Source organism: Anabrus simplex, chromosome 1, assembly GCF_040414725.1.
Source record: "Anabrus simplex isolate iqAnaSimp1 chromosome 1, ASM4041472v1, whole genome shotgun sequence".
Classification (NCBI taxonomy): domain Eukaryota; kingdom Metazoa; phylum Arthropoda; class Insecta; order Orthoptera; family Tettigoniidae; genus Anabrus; species Anabrus simplex.
In genome coordinates this window covers 343,426,476-343,448,355 of record NC_090265.1, presented here as the reverse complement: position 1 = coordinate 343,448,355, position 21,880 = coordinate 343,426,476, and the positions used below count along the sequence as shown (strand labels likewise).

The window sequence follows — 21,880 nt, the reverse complement described above, 5'->3', positions numbered from 1 at the left end:
TCCCACTCCAGCTCAACCAACACCTCCTAGATGAAATGGCGTATGGCTTTTAGTGCCGGGAGTGTCCGAGGACAAGTTCGGCTCGCCAGGTGCAGGTCTTTTGATTTGACTCCCGTAGGCGACCTGCGTGTCGTTATGAGGATGAAATAATTATGAAGACGACACATACACCCAGCCCCTGTGCCAGCGAAATTAGCCAATTAAGGTTAAAATACCCGACCCTGCCGGGAATCGAACCCGGGACCCATGTGACCAAAGGCCAGCATGCTAACCATTTAGCCATGGATCCAGACACCTCCTAGATAATAAGGCCTAACAACAACGTGGTGACGTCACGCTAAGGAGGCGATGGCAATGCAGAGAAACGTGGAACATGGTTAAACACAGACATGATTTTAATATTTTTTGCCAATGGAATAATTTATTTACTAACAAATTGCGTTTAAATTTTAAAGGATATTGAATTGTACTGTCGTTATTACCGTATTTTAGTGACTCTGCCATTAAAGATAAACAGCAAACAGTTGTAAAACACGACAGCATTTTGCAATGTTAACTTTCTTAGGCCGAATTGCTAACAGCACAATAGGATGTTACAAACATATTTCAATTTAAATAGGCACTAAATAGGCATTACATGATCTTAAATGAAAACTAGCACGTATAATATTAGCATAGGCCTAACATCTAAGCTTGTATAGCATCACTGGCAGTACTTGCACATGAGCCTACAGTTTTTCCTCCGTTGAAGTTCATGTAAGTTTATGGTTTAATGAGAATTTCACCTACCATCGATGTTACCAATTTGTCATTCTCCTCGAAACCTTGAACTTTATGTTTTATGAATTCCAGAAAGTATGTGCGTTTCTGTCCTAATATTGGACTACCATTCAGACTGGACCTACTCTTTTAAAAGTATTGACATATGGCAACATTAAATTGCTACTATGTCTCATAAATTTGTAAAAATCGCACGGCGCAACAGCCCTGAAGGGCTCAGCTCAGCCCGAAGTCCTGCAGATTACGAGGTGTCTTGTGTTCGGCCCCACGAATCCTCTCGGCCGTTATTCTTGGCTTTCTAGACCGGGGCCGCTATTTCACCGTCAGTTAGCTCGCAAATGTAATCACGTATGCTGAGTGGACCTCGAACCAGCCCTCAGATCTAGGTAAAAATCCCTGACTTGGCCGGGAATAGGACCCGGGCCCCCCGGGTAAGAGGCAGGCATTATATCCCTTCACCACGGGGTCGGCCATAAATTTGTAAACATTAGGAGAGATATGCGACAGAAGGTTGAACAAATAACAAGAAAATCATACACATACTCCTTTATGAACTAATAATAATGTTATTTGTTTTACGTCCCACTAACTACTCTTTTACGGTTTTCGGAGACGCCGAGGTGCCGGAATTTAGTCCCGCAGAAGTTCTTTTACGTGCCAGTAAATCTACCGACACGAGGCTGACGTATTTGAGCACCTTCAAATACCACCGGACGGAGCCAGGATCGAACCTGCCAAGTTGGGGTCAGAAGGCCAGTGCCTTAACCTTCTGAGCCACTTAGCCCGGCTTTATGAACAAAGAAATGTTTTAACTGTGACTATTAAATTAGTTGTGAGAACATCATCCTCGGTGTTCAATTCACCAACTAGGACTGGAATTACCGAGCTCGATAGCTGCAGTCGCTTAAGTGCGGCCAGTATCCAGTATTCGGGAGATAGTAGGTTCGAACCCCACTGTCGGCAGCCCTGAAAATGGCTTTCCGTGGTTTCCCATTTTCACACCAGGCAAATGCTGGAGCTGTTCCTTAATTAAGGCCACAGCCGCTTCCTTCCCACTCCCAGCCCTTCCCTGTCCCATCGTCGCCATAAGACCTATCTGAGTCGGTGCGACGTAAAGCAACTAGCAAAAAAAAAAAAAAAAAAAAAAATATCTTTCTACACATTGTTACACTCATTCCTTGCAATGCAGCTATGATGTTTTGTAACTAAAGAATATACCGCGTTTGTATTACTAATTTTGTTCACATATACATTAGAAATATTTTATACTTTAATAAAACCCGTTTAGAATAAAGGCCATGTCCTATTAGATGATCAAATATGCTATGCAGTATGGTTGCCTTGATGTATCGACATACAGAAAAAATACTTACGTTCCCTTCATCACAGTACAACAACCATCAGGTAACAACATGTTTATTGTACTTTTCAGCTGTGTATGATTGTTGATTGCAATTCTGTCTGTCTATGAGGTACGGTTGCTAATACTATCTTCAATGGCTCTGTTTATTGCTCCTCTTTCTGTTCTACTTTTTCGCCTGGTTCATCTCTTAACCTGCTAGACTGTGACGATAAAATAAATATGATGGGCAGTTGGGAAAGATATAAGGCACTGCAGTCTCTGACAGTCATGGTCTTGGAAGAGGAGTAGTTTAAAGTTTTCACTGAGGATCAGTACCAGTTACTTCCCATAAAATATCACCGACTTTGAAATGTCTGTGGCATACCTGTAAAATAATGTATCACCGTAAGCGAAATTCGTGCATTTACAGAGTGAATCGGTCTACATCAGCAGCTCTTGTAGGTGGTATGTTTTAATGGTATAATAAAAAAATAATACCGTTGAAATAATGTATTACATTATTGTGAGCTAACATAACCTTATATCATTGAGGAGTAAATATGCCTACATATCACCAGCTGTTGCGTATAGTTAAATATGCCATAGGCCTATGCTCATTATGATTGTATGAGAATGTAGCCTAATAATAATAGTTACTCACCATTGAACTATTAGTAAACCTGTAGTCTTGTCTTGGAATTGCACGTAAACATATCTGCCGCATAACCTCGTCTTTCGGAAACTTAATACATGCACTTCGTTATCACTGTCGTAATTCTCCTTACAGTTGAGTACGCAACACATCAGTACCATTACGTACAACGGTATTAGCAATTGGCACCATTAAACGAATTAAAACTCTTCTAATTTCAGCGTTACATGGCCAAACTCATTGCTGTGTTATTACTGAAAAGGTTCAAGCTTGCCTCCCGATGCTGCCGTCACAGTATATTCCCAGAACGGTTGTGAGGCCTTATATCTAGGTGGTGTTGGCTCAACTCGTTCGCGGCTAGCCTTTTTATATTTTGGTGATAGAGTACTGGAAAAGCCTCCGTGGCTCAGACGGCAGCGCGTCGGCCTCTTACCGCTGGATACCGTGGTTCAAATTCCGGTCACTCCATGTGAGATTTGTGTTGAACAAAGCGGAGGCGAGACAGGGTTTTCTCCGGGTACTCCGGTTTTCCCTGTCATCTTTCATTCCAACAACACTCTCCATTCTCATTTCATAGCATCTATCAGTCATTAATAAAATCACTTTGGGAGTGGCGACCCCATCGTACTAATAGCCTATATCTGCTTCATTCATTCCATCCCTGACCCGGTCAATGACTGGAAAACAGGTTGTAGGTTTTCATTTTCAGTACTTGAATCTTCGGCTAGAGAGGGATATTCTCGTTTCCATTTCCAGAAGGCCATGGGAAAACCAGAGGAAAGCACAATAAAATGAGAGGCCGCGGCATATCCTTGGGCCGGCTGGGAGGAAATACCGAAGGGGGCTACGACAGGGCTGGAACGTAACATTATTATTATTATTATTATTATTATTATTATTATTATTATTATTATTATTCAAACAACGGCAGCAAGCAAGTCAGTTAATATATATAGAATAAAATGTTGCTTTTCCCCATATGTTTTGTCTATAAGTTAATAGGATTAAAGTTTTTCGCCATCTTCTTAAACATTTTTTTTTATAACCAACTATCCTTTACAGATGACCATCTACGCAACTTTTTCTTCTTATCAAGACTATCCAATTTCTGAAATATTTAGTGATATCAGTTCTACCAAATGACACAGGATGGAATTAGGAGAGCCTTGTTGGAATAGGCCTAACCATTAAATATCCCTTTAGTCATCAACTACATGTTGTATAATGTAAGAACTGTAGATTCCCTTCACTTTTCACATACCTGGACCCCCGGTGTTACAAACTACTAATGCTAGTACATGAAATTTATTCTGTGGTATTGTTAGTGTAGTTCTTGGACAAATCCAATTATTTTTAAGAGATACAAAAGAAAACTTGCAAAGTCAATAATGTTGGACATACATCTGAATTTCTTAGCAAGTTAGTCACCATATTCGTTTTGTTATTCCTCCTAGGTTTTCTTATCCCGGATGGTACGAAATGTTATTCCTACATGCTTTTATTGACGTCAGAAAAGTTGGATGGCGCAGCCACGCGGTAGAATGTTGAAGCTGCAACATAGTGACTGGTGAGGTTTATTTACATGGCGAAGCATTGACGTCGTGATGGAAACAGAAAGAAAATTGTCAAATTTGAGGAGGTACTACTCTGTATACGGTTGCAAATCGTATAAAACGGATGCGAAATCTCTTCACTACTTTGCTGTACAAAAAGTTCAGAGAGAAGGATGGGCTTCCGCGCTGTCAGTCGGAAAACGCGTTACGCGATACATGACAGTGTGCAGTCTGCATTCTCGTGAAGACGACGACTTTCCACAGCGTAGGTACCGGTACTGTTTATTGTACTCATTGGTAGTTATTGTCGCTAATTTGTATTCACAAAGATTTAGCTACAACAAAAATACTGATAAACTTGTAGCCTAATACTTCTGTGCCGCACATAGAATGTAACCGCTCTTTGTAAACTTCTTCATATGTGTAACAACAGACAGTAAATTAACTATCTACATGTGTGTAATATCTTAACTGGTAGTAATTAAGCACTGCATTTAAATTGCCTATAAAATACTTCTATCAATGAAAGAAAAATATGTAGTATTTTGCCATAATTAATTAGCTTTTATTCCTATTCGTTTTACGTCACACCGGCACAGATAGGTCTTATGGCGAAGATGGGACAAGAAAGGTCTAGGAATGGGAAGGAAGCGGCCGTGGCTTTAATTAAGGTACAGCCCCAGCATTTGCCTGGTATGAAAATGGGAAACCACGGAAAATCATCTTCAGGGCTGTCGACAGTGGGGTTCGAACCCACTATCTCCCGGATGCGAGCTCACAGCTGCACGCTCGTAACCGCATGGCCAGCTCGCCCGGTCGTCATAAATTAGAAGCCATAACCTAATTATTCGGTAGAATTATACAAACCAAGTATTCTTCAACCCCAAACAGCTGTGACTGTAGAGGTTATAGTACTCTTAAAGTATAATTTTCAAACTTTGCTCTGCGTGTTCTGTAGGTAGTAATACTTTTTATACTTATTATTGTCGGTTCTAAGTTCTAACTTTTGTGCTGATCGTAAAAATGGAAGAATATTAAGATTAGGATGTGGGCTGTTCCAACACAAGCCTGTATAAAGCCTAGGATTTATTTGCTTTACAACATTTACTTAGTAGAATTATTATTTTATTTCTTCCCCAAGATTACAGTTTACAAGACAGCTAACTCCCCCGTCACCTGGCTAAGGCTTTGGCATGGACCAAATCAAGAAGAAATTACTCCATAACCTCTAATAGTGGAAAAATACAGTAGCTTAACTGTTAAGGTGAATTAGTGTGTCAACGGTGGCATTTCTCTGACAAACCCGCTTTACATGTACAGTTGCACTTCACATTTTCACACCCTTTGTTCAAGACAACATTAACTTTGTGGGGTTTTGAATCGATGTGGGATGATTGTAAACACAACGCTACAACACCAGTTTCATCTTCTGTTTCAAACTTTTTACCTACACATATCAAGTAATTACGCTTGAATATTTCTTCCCCTTCCACTAATGGACGCGTGAAATCTCCGACAACTCTCAACAGTTGCGCACACGACACCAAAGGCATTTTGAACACTTAATAAATCCCACAGACCCACACCCGATCACTGTCGTGTTTATTTCCCGTCACTATCTCGCCGCCATATTGGAAACAGCTGACCGTAAGCTCCTCCCCCGTTTCGGACGTCAATACCACCCTTGTAATAGAAGCGCTATAAGTAACAACCTTTCTCAATACTGTAAGCCCGATGCTTGTGATTATATTAAGACTAACATAATAAATTACATGTAGGCCTACAGCTCCAGCATTTGCCTGGTGTGAAAATGGAAACCACGGAGAACTATCTTCAGGTCTGCCGAAAGCGGGGTTCGAACCTACTATCTCCCGCATGCAAGCTCACAGCTGCGCGCCCCTAACCGCACGGCCAACTCCCTCGATGTGAATCTTTTGTGAATGAATGGAGAGCATTTGGCTTTATTCCTCATTTTATATGTAGTATTATGTGCCACCAGCTCTCTGTGCCGAGGCGTATTTAAACATTTAAAGATGGCGATGGACTGATGGTATCTTTTGTTTGTGCAGGTCCGGTATCAGTTCGGATGTCTGGACGTCGTCCAGGAGCTGAGTGGCTCACGTACAGTCCGCCAATGTAACTGGGTGCGCTTCTTGGCGGGGACTGACCACATCAATGACGAGACCAACATGGTGGCACGGCGACAAGATGGCCACGCCGTGTTCGAGGCCCTCCGCTGGATTCCAGCTCACACCAAACTCGTGGCGTGCTTCCAGGAGATGGACGACTCGCCTGCACAAGGTGAGGCTCTTTTTTAAAAGTGATGCACTCTTATAGCCAAGTGAACTATTATAGGACAGTCGAGTACATGGAATATTTTCAGTATAAGAAACAATGGTTTATGTTGATAATGAAATGTTTCAATTCCTCTGTCACGCCCAGTGTCAACCCTTATCTAGTTCTAGCAATTCCCTTGTGTTCACTGCCAGTTTATCCTAGCCTTTGTTCGTGTTCGGCAGATACAAGTTTAGTCTAAAAGGGTCAATATAGCTAAAAGGTTAAGTTATAACAACAATTGGGTTCCACAGAAGTTCCCGTTTCATCCATGGCTATGACGATATGGGTGGTGTTGAGAAATGACATTCGGAGCATGACTAATGCGACAGGATGTTAAGGAATGTGCTACTAATAGCCTGATCATAGGCCTACTGTGATAGCACGTTCCGACCCAGTAAGGAAAGCAATGGCAGACTACCTCACTCCTCATTTTGTCTAGTAGGCCTACACCTCATTTTAGCGCTGCCATTACTTTCGCTATAACCCCATAAACTCTGGTAGTTCTATTTGAGGATCCAATCAGCCTCCAGGATGATGACCGTATTGTTGTTGTTTGAGTCATCAGTACATAGACTGGTTCGATGCAACTCTCCATGCCACCCCATTTATACGTAACTATTGCATACTACATCTACTCTAATCCGCTTGCCATATTCATACCTTGGTCTATCCCTACCATTCTTACCACCTACACTTCCTTCAGAAACCAACTGAACAAGTCCTGGGTGTCTTTAAGATGTGTCCTATCATTCTATCTCTTCTTCTCATCAAATTTAGCCAAATCGATCTCCTCTCGCCAATTCGATTCAGTATCTCTTCATTCGTGATTCGATGCATCCATCTCACCTTCAGCATTCTTCTGTAACAGCACATTTCAAAAGCTTCTCTTTCTTTCTGAGCTAGTTATCGTCCATGATTCACTTCCATACAATGCCACACTCCACACGAAAGTCTTCAAAAACATCTTTCTAATTCCTATATGTGTTTGAAGTGAGCACATTTCTTTTCTTAAGAAAGTTCTTCCTTGCTTGTGGTAGTCTGCATATTATATCCTCCTTACTTCTGCCATCGTTAGTTATTTTACTACCCAAGTAACAATATTCATCTACTTCCTTTAAGACTTCATTTCCTAATCTAATATTTCCTGCATCACCTGCCTTCGTTCGACTGAAACCCATTACTTTTGTTTGGCATATTTATTTTCATCTTATACTCCTTACCCAAGACTTCGTCCATACCATTCAGCAGCTTCTCGAGATCTTCTGCAGTCTCACATAAAATAATAATATCATCGGCAAATCTCAAGGTTTTGATTTCTTCTCCTTGGATTGTGAATCCCTTTCCAAATTCCTCTTTGATTTCCTTAACTGCTTGTTCTATGTAAACATTGAAAAGGAGGGGGGGGCGACTGTAGCCATGCCTCACTCCTTTCTGGATTGCTGCTTCTTTTCCAGATCCCTCGATTCTTATCACTGCAGACTGATTTTTATACAGATTGTTGATAATTCTTCGTTCTCGATATCTGATCCCAATCACTTTTGGAAACTTAAATAGCTTGGTCCAATCAACATTATCGAATGCCTTTTCTAGATCTACGAATGCCATGTACGTGGGCTTGTCTTTCTTGATTCGATGCTCTAAGATCAGACGTAAAGTCGGGATTGCTTCACGTGTTCCTACATTTCTTCTGAAGCCAAATTGATCTCATCCCAACTCAGCTTCAACTTGTTTTTTCTATTCTTCTGTAAATAATACGTGTTAAAATTTTGCAGGCATGAGATACTAAAATAATGGTGCGGTAGTTTTCACACCTGTCAGCACCGGCTTTCTTGGGAATAGGTATAACAACATTCTGCCGAAAATCGGATAGGACTTCTCCTGTCTCATATATCTTACACACTAAATGGAATAACTTTGCCATGCTGGTTTCTCCTAAGGCGGTCAGTAATTCAGAGGGAATACCATCAATTCCAGGTGCCTTGTTCCTATTTAGGTCACTCACAGCTCTGTCAAACTCTGACCTCAAAATTGGGTCTCACATTTCATCAGCATCAACAGCCTCATCTTGTTCCAGAACCAAATTATCTACATCTTTACCTTGATACAACTGTTGGATATGTTCCTGCCATCTTTCTGCCTTGTCTTCTTTCCCTAGAAGTGGCTTTCCATCTGAGCTCTTAATATTCATACATCTAGATTTCCTTTTTCCAAAGGTTTCCTTGATTTTCTTGTATGCAGCATCTACCTTTCCCAGGACCATAAAACCTTCGACATCCTTGCATTTCTCCTTCAGCCATTCTTCCTTAGCTACCTTGCACTTTCTATCCACTTCATTCTCTAATCGCCTGTATTCTTTTCTGCCCTCTTCATTTCTAGCATTCTTGTATTTTCGTCGTTCATCAATCAGGTCTAGTATCTTCTGAGTTATCCACTGATTCTTCGTTGATCATTTCTTCCTTCCTAATATTTCTTCAGCAGCCCTACTGACTTCATTTTTCATGACTATCCACTCTTCCTCTATTGTGTTTCCTTCAGCATTTTCATTTACCCTTTGTGCAACATGTTGCTTGAAACAATCCCTCATACTCTTTTCTTTCAACTTGTCTAGATTCCATCTTTTTGCATTCTTTCCTTTCTTCAATTTCTTCAACTTCAGATGGCATTTCATGACCAACAAGTTGTGGTCAGAGTCCACGTCTGCTCCTGGGAAAGTTTTGCAATCCAACACTTGGTTTCTGAATCTCAGCCTAATCATGATGAAGTCTATTTGATATCTTCCCTTGTCTCCAGCTCTCGTCCACGTATACAGCCGTCGTTTGTGGTGTTTGAACCAAGTATTGGCAAGGACTAAATTATGATCAATGCAGAATTCAACCAGCCGAGTTCCTCTTTCGTTCCTTTGTCCCAATCCGAATTCTCCTACTCTGTTACCTTCTATTCCTTGGCCTACCACTGCATTCCAGTCTCCCATCACGATTAGATTCTCGTCACCTTTTACATATTGTATTAAATCTTCTATCTCTTCATATCTTCTTTCGATTTCCTCATCATCCGCTAAACGAGTAAGCATATAGACCTGCACTATTGTGGTGGGCATTGGTTTGGTGACTACCTTGACGACAATAATTCTTTCTATGCTGGTCGTAGTAGCTTACCAGCTGCCCTATTTTCTTATTCATCATTAAACCAACTCCTGATTTCCCTGTTTGATTTTGTGTCGTCTGACCAAAAATCCTCTTCTTCCTGCCAACGTACTTCACTTATACCAACTACATCTATAGTCTAACCATCCCCTTTTTTAGATTCTCTAACCTACCACAACGACTCAAACTTCTAATATTCCACGCTCCAACTCGCTGAATATCAGTATCCATCTTCCTGATGATCGCCCCCTCTCGTGCAGTCCCCACCCGGAGATCCGAATGGGGGACTAGTTTACCTCCGGAATATTTCACCCGGGAGGAAGCCATCATCAGTACATCATTCATACAGAGAGAGCTGCATGTCCTCGGGAGTTAATTCCGGCTGTAGCTTCCCGTTGCTTTCAGCCGTGTAGCTGTATCAACACAGCTATCCTATGTTGAGTATTATTACAAGGCCATATCAGTCAATCATCTAGACTGCCGCCCCTGCAACTTCCGAAAGGCTGCTACTCCCATTTCGATGCAGAGAGAGCTGCATGTCCTCGGGAGTTAATTCCGGCTGTAGCTTCCCGTTGCTTTCAGCCGTGTAGCTATATCAACACAGCTATCCTATGTTGAGTATTATTACAAGGCCATATCAGTCAATCATCTAGACTGCCGCCCCTGCAACTTCCGAAAGGCTGCTACTCCCATTTCGATGAACTATTCCTTAGTCTGGTCTCTCAACAGATACCCATCCGATATGGTTGCACCTGCGGTTCGGCTATCTGCTTCATTGGGACACGCAAGCTTCCCCACCGCGGCAAGGTCACATGGTTCGCAGGGGAGGGCGACCGTAACAGACAGAATTGCAGTATATGCCCAGTGGTTTGCTAGAAAATGAGTTGAAAGCGTATATTTGAACCCCTTCTATGTACTGCAAAATGCTTATTTTTGTGTCTGCTTTTTATCGTGATTAAACCGCTTAAATATTAAGCAACAAAATTAAACATATCATTTGGAACAGTTTTATTCCTTTATATGGCTGTTATACACGTAACTAAGTTTAATAAATGTAGTTCTATTGCAGTTATAACCGTTTGTTAGAAAAAGGTAATTAAGTAATCAATAAACATTAAGGACGTTCTACAAATATTACATAAGAGAAAGCACCATTGGAAACTAGATGCATCGGCACGATTCCGTGCTCTTGACTGTTCAGTACTATGAGAAGACTGAGAGGAGGAATTTAACTGTTCGATTCTAAACTACCACGACGCTTGACAGCTAGGCCAACCCACTCATTCCGTTTTCTCCTCGTACTAATTCCTGGAGAACTCTAGGATTGTAGAATTCACTTCAAATCCCAAGAAACTAAAACATAATTACAGAACCAGAAACCACATGTTAGTGGAAAGTAGGGTTACCACTTATTTTAAGAGGGCAATACGGGATATGTCGACTCCCTGACGCGATTTCACGTCGTTCCTCCAGGAGTAATAGACAATTCCTGCTGGAACTGGTACAGGAATTGTCCGCCGCAGCCGCATATGTCAGTCATCAAATTAACACCTTGAAATCCACGAAAAATAGGCCTAGCTATAAACTACATTCTCAATCGTAACCTACCAAACTAGATTTCACTACAAGAAAATGTAAGTCAATACCCCTTAAGAACCTACTTCATATGATTTCTCTTAAAACAGCGCTCAACGAGCTTGTAAATAATAGTTTCTTTTCTCAATTTTGAGTAGATCCTGGAATGTGCATATATTTCTACAGATGTTCGATTGGTGAACTACTTCTATGTTAGCAATTAACTCCTAACGCGTTATCTTCAGAAATAAAAATGTGACATTTTTCGATCTGAAGAGTCATATTTGTGCAGACTAAATTCTAAACTCCGGTTTCCGAGGCTGATAGTCAGAAGCTTTGAGTTACGTAAACTAAAAGATTTTACAGTATGTATGTGTGTCTTATACACTTTTACCTATCCTAAAGCCTGGGTATCTATTTTTGAATCAGGGTCATGACATGTTCGAGGGGCCCTCATATCTAACTATAAAATCTTATACCATAAGAATAGGATAACGGCATATAAGTACGAATGAGAACTATTACATCGGGGAAAATATTTTTATTTAATTTAAGAAAAATTAATTACCCTGTTAATCAAATAATTTACAAATCGCTGTAAAAAAAGTTGACCATAGCTTGGGGTCACGCCCCTTTGGCATTAACACTTTAAGTCTTCAATCATGGGAACTGAGAGACGATAGATCATTGACGCGGATAAAAAAAAAACAAATCTTCTCAACTTTTGGTCCAGAGACCAACATTCAACATATGTTATACAAGATAAAAAATGATTCTCGCAACCACAGGAAATCCTCCCAGTTAATTTACTCAGGGTATATTACGAATTCAAACAAATTCACTTTGGATACGGGACCGTCCCTATAACCCCCAAAAGAACACAGATTCTAAATGTTAAAATGTCATGGAGGTCACCACACTTCAACACCTGCAAAAGAAATACACACATGAAAATAACGTCATCTTGTTTCCCGTCTCCCATCTGGTCAGTTGGTCTTCGTCCGTGGTTCGATCAAACAACCCGTCCGTCGCCATAAGACCTATCTGTGTCGGTGCGACGTAAAGCCCCTAGCAAAAAAAAAAAAACCGTCAAATACCGATATCCCTTTTAATTATTCAAGAAGCGGTCTGGTTCAATAACCCTTGTTCTCTCAGTCGTCCCAACAAAACAAGGTCAAGATCTAATTCGTTTCACATGGCCCTTTTAAATCCCTCCACAGCTGAGATCCTCCCTCTTTCGCACGAGCACCACAAAAAAGTCACATTTAACACATCACTCGTAGGATTTCAACCTGCGTTTTTCTTCACTTTCACAGCCAATTCTCGGCAACTTAATCATTCCTTCTTCTATTTCTGGTGCGTGCATTAATTTACTTCCACGGCTGTAGCCGGCATCTCTGAGGAACATATTTGATTCTCTCATTCAACTCTCATGGCCATATTTCATTTGACACAACTTCATCTCATCTGGGCTTCGGCTTGTACCCTGGTATATTCTGGTTCGACCGCTGGTTATATTACTGAACCATCCAACTTATTGTTATTTTGGAAGTTCCTTATTAGCAACGGGGTACACTTGCACTGGCCAATCTTCAATGTTATCTGAATGGCTCATGCACTACAGAAGATACACAATACACATGCGTGCTCTAACGTCAAATGGTTACATTCTCTTCTCACCCTCCCGGCTCTATCTTTAACTGGGGTACAATAGCCCATGCCACAAGATGATTCTATAAGTACACATACATGAACTACTCTCTAGGGCATACTCAAATATGGTAATCTCACGTAAAACAATTCCGATTAAATTAAACACAAGGCAAACCATAAAGAAAGAAAATCCCACTCTATACACATGCATCTGGCCCAATTCCAGTTACTAAAGAAAATAAACTTCGCCAATTCGGCGTGAAAATTTTATAATACATTATTTACAAAGCAGGCTGCGAAAAACTAATCTCTTACATATTCATTTGAGGAAGACTTATCTGTTTCCTTGCCGTGACGTATCAGCCCGTCACGGAGTGTCCATGTGGAGTTAGCCCATCACAAGGCTAGTGACGGCAGTTGAACAGGTCCCAGTTTCAATCCTGGTCATAACCATTGCCCTCGTGTGACTGTCGATCTGGAACTGTGATCCGTTTGCTGCTGTAGTATAAAGAATCATATTTATCATCGTCTCTCGACACACGTCTTCGGGCGGTTCTCTGTCACAAAGAAGTACTCAGCGCGAAATTTTATCGGGTATTGTCAATCCCTATTTTTTACGGAGCCCTAGTTCGTCTCCTCATTTCACTCACAACAGCCTACTAAAATTGAATCGACTCTCCTAATTTTCTCCGTTCGATTCTTCCACCACTTAAACGTCCAACGGATTCTTGTTTGGTTAGCTATTGTCTCTTCATTAGGACAGAGAGCGGCACGCACACCCCGCAGCTTCAACACGGCTCCCTCAGACTTTATAGATTCATCTCATTCTACCACGCTAGGGGAACCCACCAGATGCACTACAGTTTCCTTTGTAGAGCAAGCTAGCTGTTTCCCACGGTCCTTTAAATATAACTTCTCGCAGATTATTTTGACCCTTGATATTACCACATTTTATGAGCCGATAATTCACGATTACACATTTCTTAAATTTCCATTAAATTAGATTAATCTGTATCAGATCTCTCATGTTTCCGTGATCCTGTCAGCCCTGTGTTGACTCAAATTTTCGGCCCAGCACTCTCGCAATTTGCCTTCTTCTCTTTCTAATCCACGCTGCTTTTCTCTCTCAGTCCCTGCTGCCTTTGTTTGAACGAGGGGACAAAATGACACTGCCTCCGCTGAAGCTTGACGGTTCGCACCCTGGAAAGGATTATCAATACACAAAATGCATGCAAACTCAGTCCTGGGGTCACTCCTTGGTACGGTTCTGTATGTATGTATGTATGTATGTATGTATGTATGTATGTATGTATGTATGTATGTATGTATGTATGCAAGTATGTATGTATGTATGTAAGTATGTATGTATGTATGTATGTATGTATGTATGTATGTATGTATGTATGTATGTATGTATGTATGCATGTATGTATGTATGTATGTATGTATGTATGTATGTATGTATACTTGAAATCGATTATTTTTTCACTTACCGATTCTTGCCTTTCCTTTAATCTACAGAATGTCCCTTAGATCTGTCGAAGTCGTTAACAGTCAGCACCTTGAAACCACGGCGACAATCGCAGAGAGCCCTCCTACCTTGTGACGTGTGCGGCAAAGCGTTCGACCGGCCTTCGCTCCTTAAACGACACATGCGGACTCACACAGGCAAGTTGAGAATCTCTATTAGTCAGTTAGGTTATTACCAGAAGTTAGATTTTGATGACAATCTTTTAACAGGTGCAAATATTATAGACATTGCTAATTTATAATTATGGTCATGGCCTCCAGATTTCATAAATGTGGATTTAATAACTCAATTTCCCGTCATTCTTCGCCATTATTTACATTTTAGATCATTTTTCAAGTTTTAGTCATGATTTTGTCATTTTCAGTACCAAATTCTTTTTCGGTACTTATTTTATTAATATCTCATTTTAAGTCATTTTATCTTTATTCTGTGTTATAAGGTCATTTTCGTTCATTCTTGTTGAGTAATAAATATATTAGAGCTTTGCAATCAACGAGAACGTGTCGGCAGACAATCTGCATGATCATCGTCACCTGCTGTAATACAGAAACAGATAAATGCATACTTTGGTAGGTCTATGTTCTCGTCCGGTGACACGTTCGATTAGTTAATAGCGAAGTTCTTTTTCTTTCTTGATATTTTCCACTTAGGGATTGAAGGCCCATAGACTCCATTCATTATTTTGATTGTAAGGAGAGTTCCATGTCTAAAAAGGACTGCAGTATTATTGTCTCAAAATGGTTTTGTATTATCATTCATTCATTCATTCATTCATCCATTCATTCATTCATCGAACGGTCATCTGTGGGCTTCGTTTACACAGTCAACCTGTCTTGCCGTCACGCAGACTAATGCCCTTCTCTATACATTTTCGCCAAAGATACTTAGGTCTTCGGCTTTTTCTTTCTCGCTCTTTCGCCAAGATGTTAAGTGGCTTGGTCATTGGCCTTTCGGATGCAACCCTCATTCCAGCAACCCATTTCCTAAATGTTATTCTGTCCTCTATCTCTTCCTCTTCGACACCTACTAGGTCTTTGTGCATCTACAGTCTGCCTTTTCCATTTTTCTTGAAGAAGAAGTATTCTGTTGGCCAACTTCTCTTGATTCATCCTTTTAAGGTGTCCATAAAAGACCAGTCTCGCTTTCCTCATTGTGGTTTTCGTTGGTTTTATAGAGTTCCCAGTTCGATCTCAACCGGAAAATATTTTGTCCTTTTGCGACTTTCTGGACCCAAGATTTTTCGAAGAAATATTTTTTTTCTGTCAGGGACTGAGTCAGCTCCCCATTTTCGGTACTTCCCCTCCATAAAGATACTCCGCTCTGACCGCTGTGCAGTAATGTTTTAGTTTGGCTTGAATTGAGAGGAATTGAGAGGAGAGTGCGTCGGCATAGTCTGAAGGCCATCTCCATCCTCCTCACCCTCTGTTTTAACTCCTCCTTTCCATTTCCATTGGGAATGAGAATTTCTCCCAGGTATTTAAGTATGTGAACGCGATGGATGTCCCCAAGTTGAATTGTGTTGCAATTCTATACTTGTGCTCTGCTTTATCTGAATCTATGAATGCTGTTTTAAAAAACAAATTATTATTATTATTATTATTATTATTATTATTATTATTTTTAAGTGGAACCTACACCTGTGCGGGATATACGGCCTACGTTAAGACGAAGAAGATTATTAATAGCCGGGCAGAGTAGCTCTGACGGTAGATCGCTGGCCTTCTGAACCCAACTTGGCAGGTTGAACCCGGGCTCAGCCCGGTGGTATTTAAAGGTGCTCAAATACGTCAGCTTCCCTTCATCAAATTTACTTGTTCAATAACTCCTGCGGAATAAAATTCCAGCACATCGGCTTCTCCGAAAACCGTGAAAGTAGTTAGTGGGATGTAAAAACCAATATTTTTATTATTCTTAGCCTATTACTATTTTGAGTGAATGAATATCTTCCTTCGTGGCTTTTAGATCATTCTTTTGCTAATTTTGAGTCACTTTTGAGGTTTGTTTTTGTTATTTTGTAGGGTGTTTATGTGCATTTATTAGGTCATAAAAATTGAAGCCCTGAATATTGCACTGATGTTTAAAATCTGGTCGAGTAATAACCATGGTTGTTATTTACGAGTACATTCTTTCACTTGACATTCAACCAAGATCAGTTATTTATTCCTGTAGCAGCAATGTTTCACGTTCTATTTCTGGACAGAAATCAGGTATCAGGTATGAGATATCCACTCATTTGCAAAAAAATAAATTGCGCATCATGAAGGAGTTGTCATTTTCCTACCAAACTCAAGCAGTCAGTCAAATTAGTGCAGTGGCGATGGCCAACTCGATAGGTAGTTACGGGCTTCTACACTTGACAGATCCACACATGGCCGGCGGGATAGACAGGCTATGGCGCGAGTCGTATTTTGGAGTGACGTCACACTAAGTCTGACAACTGTACGGCGTAAATTGAAGTGTATGTATTGAGTCAACTTCATGAAGAACAATGTTTGCAAATAAACATAAACATTTAAATTATTACACAATACATTTATTTAAATTATTACACAATACATTTAATGAAGGCAAAACTCTGTATCATGCTTATGCAAGAAAATGACAGGAAATATGAAGTATCAATAGCGTATTTACTACAACCCGGGGTTATGACACGTACGTTAAAATAATAAACTCAGTCACTAGTCACTACAAAATCATAATATTTTGTTTTCCTTGATATAAATTTGATACAAGACATTTTTAACCACATGCTGGTTGTAGAGGAAGTACAACTGGGCAACCATCCTCTATTAACACTAATCAGAGGGATCGAAGGTATCGGCCAAAGAAAGACAAGGGCAAAGAAGGACGTGAACGACTCCTAGGCCTCGATACCTAACACCAACGGGGTCGGAAAAGAACAAGAGTTGTCCAGAGGAGGTCTGATAGGACAGATGAAAGTGAGAGCCTGGCACAAGTAAGTGGAAGCAATGCCAGAACTCAGCTAAGGGCCCCATGGTCGAAAACTCACGCTCTCAAGTTAAAAGCTCCTCGAGCCCCTTTTATTCGCTTCTTACGACAGGCAGGGAATACCGTGGATGTTATTCTACCCCCCCCCCCATCCACAAGGGGAATTAACCATAACTTCCTTTTAATTTTTCTGAGAATTGATGACGTAAATTACTTTTTATTATAATTATCTTGAACATTAGGCTAAATATCTAGTCCAGTGAAGATTCACCCACTTGCTCTCTGTAAGTCATTTACATTTTGTAAAATATTAGTCCCCAAGACCGAGCGAAGTGGTCGTACGTGTTAACTCACTACGGCAATGGAGCCAAGCATTAGAACGACGAGTGTGGTCGAACCACATCGTCGGTTGTCCTGGGAATGATTTTCTTTGGTTTCCCACTTTCACTTCCAGGCAAATGCCGGGACAGTTCCTATTCATATGCATCAGTCGATTTCTTCCACCTCGTTACCCAAATCCATTCACCATCGTTCATTTCGTCTTCATTTAGCTCCTCAACGGAGGTTGACGACAGGAAAGGCATCCATTGGTTATATCATCTCACCTCATCAACAACCCCGTATCAGGAAACGGATTTAAGGGGTAGACATATATTAGAAGACTTTGAGATGTGTTAACAAGTAATTATATAATATAATTAGTTATAATTCCATTGTATGCATAACACATTTTAGGATTCATTTGTCATCAGAATTACTACATTAAAAAGGAAATTGATCGAATATTAGATTTTTTAAAAATCCCTAAGCTTATAGAAAATGTTGTGCCAACAAACCCTCGCAATGTTCTAAAACTATTCTTCGAGTACTTAAAGGCCTTGCTTATGTAAAAACTGAACATTTAGACTAGGCTGTTCGAGAAAGCACTGAATCTAATAAGCAATATGTGAAACGTGACTCAATAAATGATATACCGTAAATGACATTCTTTCATTCCCATGTTCTGGCTCACACTTTTTTCTTCCTAATGCATGGGAAGGAAAGTATAACCTTAAAAACAGGAAATGATTTCTGCAAACAACATCACACCTAAATATTCATTCTTTGCCCAAGTTACGACCAAATGTACTAACCTATATGAAAAATGAAAACTTACCTCTTTTCCAGTCAATGACCGGGTCAGGGATGTAATGAATGAATCATATATAGGCTATTAGTACAATGAGGTCGCCACTCCCAAAGTGATTTATGAATGACTAAGAGATGCTATGAAATGAGAATGGAGAGTGTTACTGGAATGAAAACCGGACTACCCAGAGAAAAACCTGCCCCGCCTCCGCTTTGCCCAGCACAAATCTCACATGGAGTGACCGGGATTTGAACTATGGTATCCAGCGGTGAGGGGCCGACGCACTTCCGTCTGAGCCACGGAGGCTCAGTAACCTATGTATCGTCTTATAATTTGTTATGGTTCCACAACACGCATATGGACTTGGCACGCGACGAGCTTAATTCTCAGCGATAAAGGTAATATTCGTATTTTACAATGAATTCATGGGAGAATCATGTGATTGGCCATTCAATTAGACAAAAAATAAACTATTGCGGAGGTAACAACAAATCCTCGCGTAGGTTTCTCACTATATTTTGATTTGAGAAGACATTACTGTCGTATGAACTGATAGTGTGCGATAAATAGTTACCATACACCGTTATGCCACAAAAGTACACGTCTGTAAACAATCAAAAATCACCATTCAGGTTATGTGAATGATGTTGATCCACGAAATATCACTGTAATGTTTGTCACAAATGGAAGATAATAATAGCTTTTACTCAAATAAAGTCTCAAATCGGAAGTTGATTAAGAAATAATCCGAAATAATTTTAGAGAATACATACTTTACTGCCTTACAACTACTATTTCTGCTACGTCACAGCGCTTCCTTAAGTGTTTTGTATGTTTAACACTGTCGTGTGTGATGTCTTTGCTCACTGAAGTTCTTTGGTGTCGTTTTATTGATTTTTTCTCATTCGATGTAATTTAAAGGGCTGTCACTTCATGTGCCCTAACTGATTCATTAAACAATTTATTGGTCCAGGGATCATGCTATTTTCCTTTCAAAATATATGTATTGGTCCAGGGATCATGCTATTTTTCTTTCAACAAAATACCCGCGCTGGACATATGAAAAAAAATGAGAATTCACAGACATAGCACTCTCATTCATCAGTGTCAGCCCTGGACCTCAAGAACGAAACAAAAGACGGCGCGAGCAGCGGAATGCAACATAATGGAGACCCTTTTACAGCCCGTAAGTACGTATACTCTCGCTAGTAACGACGGTATTTCTTAATCAACCTCCGATTTGAGACTTTATTTGAGGAAACTCAATTACTATCTTCCATTTGTGACAAATATTACAGTGATATTTCGTGGATCAACATCATTCACATAACCCACCATTCAAATTTAAAATAATTCCAAGTCAAAATAATTGAAAGCTGGACAAATAATCATGCCATATTTTGGAGCAGGTGGTGCTGGACAGTTATCCCATCTGGATAATACATGGCTCTCAAGACAAAATTATTTTTGTAAAATCTGTTGGAGTATACCTATGGCGGGCCTTAGAGGTTTTTCATCTTTCGGAAATGAAAATGCTGAAGATTTGTATCTGTCTGTATCATAATTTGATCGATATACAAACACACTACAATGTCGAGGCATTTTATACCACTGAAATATATATAATAATCCTTTCCTTTCAGTATCCACCATGGCATGAAAACAGGTTATGAATTCGTAGAACACAGAAAAAAATAACCTCACTAAACTTTTAAAATAAATACCAAATGAAGTTGTACAATTTTACACACATATTGTAATAGTAGAAATTACTGTGTTTAAGAAAAGCAAGCGAGAAAATGCTCACTGTTGTAAAGACCGTTAAGAATGCCGGCAAAACAAAATGTTATTTCATATTCTAACAATAAGGGAACTGAATATTAATATTATAACTACAGGTTAATACTTCTCCACTGATTAGTACAACTAAAAATTATTGATTAATTTATATAAATACAACGATAGTTATACAGAGATGTTATACAGTCAAATGAATCAGACCTTTCGTTCACTTCTTCTTCTTCTTCTTCTTCTTCTTCTTCTTCTCTGTGGTCCAAAGAGTATATGTGCTGTGATCAGATTAATACCATCAGCTGATTCCAACGCGCCATAGCCTGTCTATCTTGTCAGCCATGGTTCCACAGCAATGACGTCACAGTTTTGGTCTTCCAATATGGAAGCATGAGTCTTGTTTTTATAGTGGTTTGGTAGCATGTTGTTGTTATTTTAACATTACTAAAGATGCTCGTTGGTGTTTTATAGTGATGATATTACGAAAAAGTATTAGTAAGTGTTTTCTGCAGTATGTGTTAACTACTATAGTATTGTAGTTTGAGCAGCCTGATGTTAGCAAGCATTGCTAGGTTATGTGAAACCAGTGAATTATTAGTAATTGTTTAACGTGCTTTAAAATTTAGTATTTAATTATGATTATTATCTTAATGTGTTAGTGGTCCGTAGACACCTCTTTAAAATAAGGGACGAAAGTGTAGGGTGCCTGCTTGTGCGTCTAATTACCGTTCAAATAAAGAAGGGTCTATCTCACCATTTGGGTTTCCTAACGATAAGGAAAAGCTAGATAAATGAATTCATGTTATACACCGAGCTAATTTTGAAAACAGTTGTTGTTTGTTGTTTAAAAGGGCCTAACATCTAAGGTCATCGGCCCGTTGAAAACAGTACATATCCTACGGCTGTATTAGACAGTTTTCTGAAAATCATATAATTCGGCTGATACTGCAAAATGACCACACACGGTTCCGTTTTAACTATGCCTAGAGTAAAACCAAAATTAACTGACGATGCTTTGCCAGCAATATTTCCTAGGCAACCCTCATATATTTCACAACAAACCCCTGCTGAAGAAAAATAACGAGAAGAAAGGAGAAAGGATATTTTGAAGAATGACTAGCTCACCTTCAAGACATGGTGTGAAGGAGACAAGATATCAAATTATGACGACTTGTTGGGTAAGTTAACAAATAGGTAAGGGGGCAAGTAAGGTCCACTTACAGATGGACTGCCGTTTGCTCTAAATGCAACAGAGATAAAAGAATTTTATTCAAATAAAAAATGTCCTGAGATATCTTATCACCAAGTATCACAAAGAAACAACTGCAATAATATCCATGGTTCCCACTTAGCACAATTAGGTAATTACTGTAATGTAATTGGGTCTTATTTCCTGCTCCAACATGTAACAATGCTCACAGTGTAAGAGTACCTTAACCTCA

At 39.8% G+C, this 21,880-nt stretch overlaps 1 protein-coding gene across 1 annotated transcript in view; it reads left to right on the top strand.

Annotated features, from left to right (window-relative positions):
* The window catches only part of LOC136866073 (zinc finger protein ZFMSA12A), a 99,812-nt gene that overhangs the window by 34,873 nt on the left and 43,059 nt on the right, over positions 1-21,880 (top strand). Inside the window, exons 2-3 of the mRNA XM_067142768.2 lie at positions 6,397-6,628; positions 14,557-14,703. Of these exons, the coding sequence (XP_066998869.2) occupies positions 6,397-6,628; positions 14,557-14,703 (379 nt within the window). The remainder of the gene's footprint in view (positions 1-6,396; positions 6,629-14,556; positions 14,704-21,880) is intronic.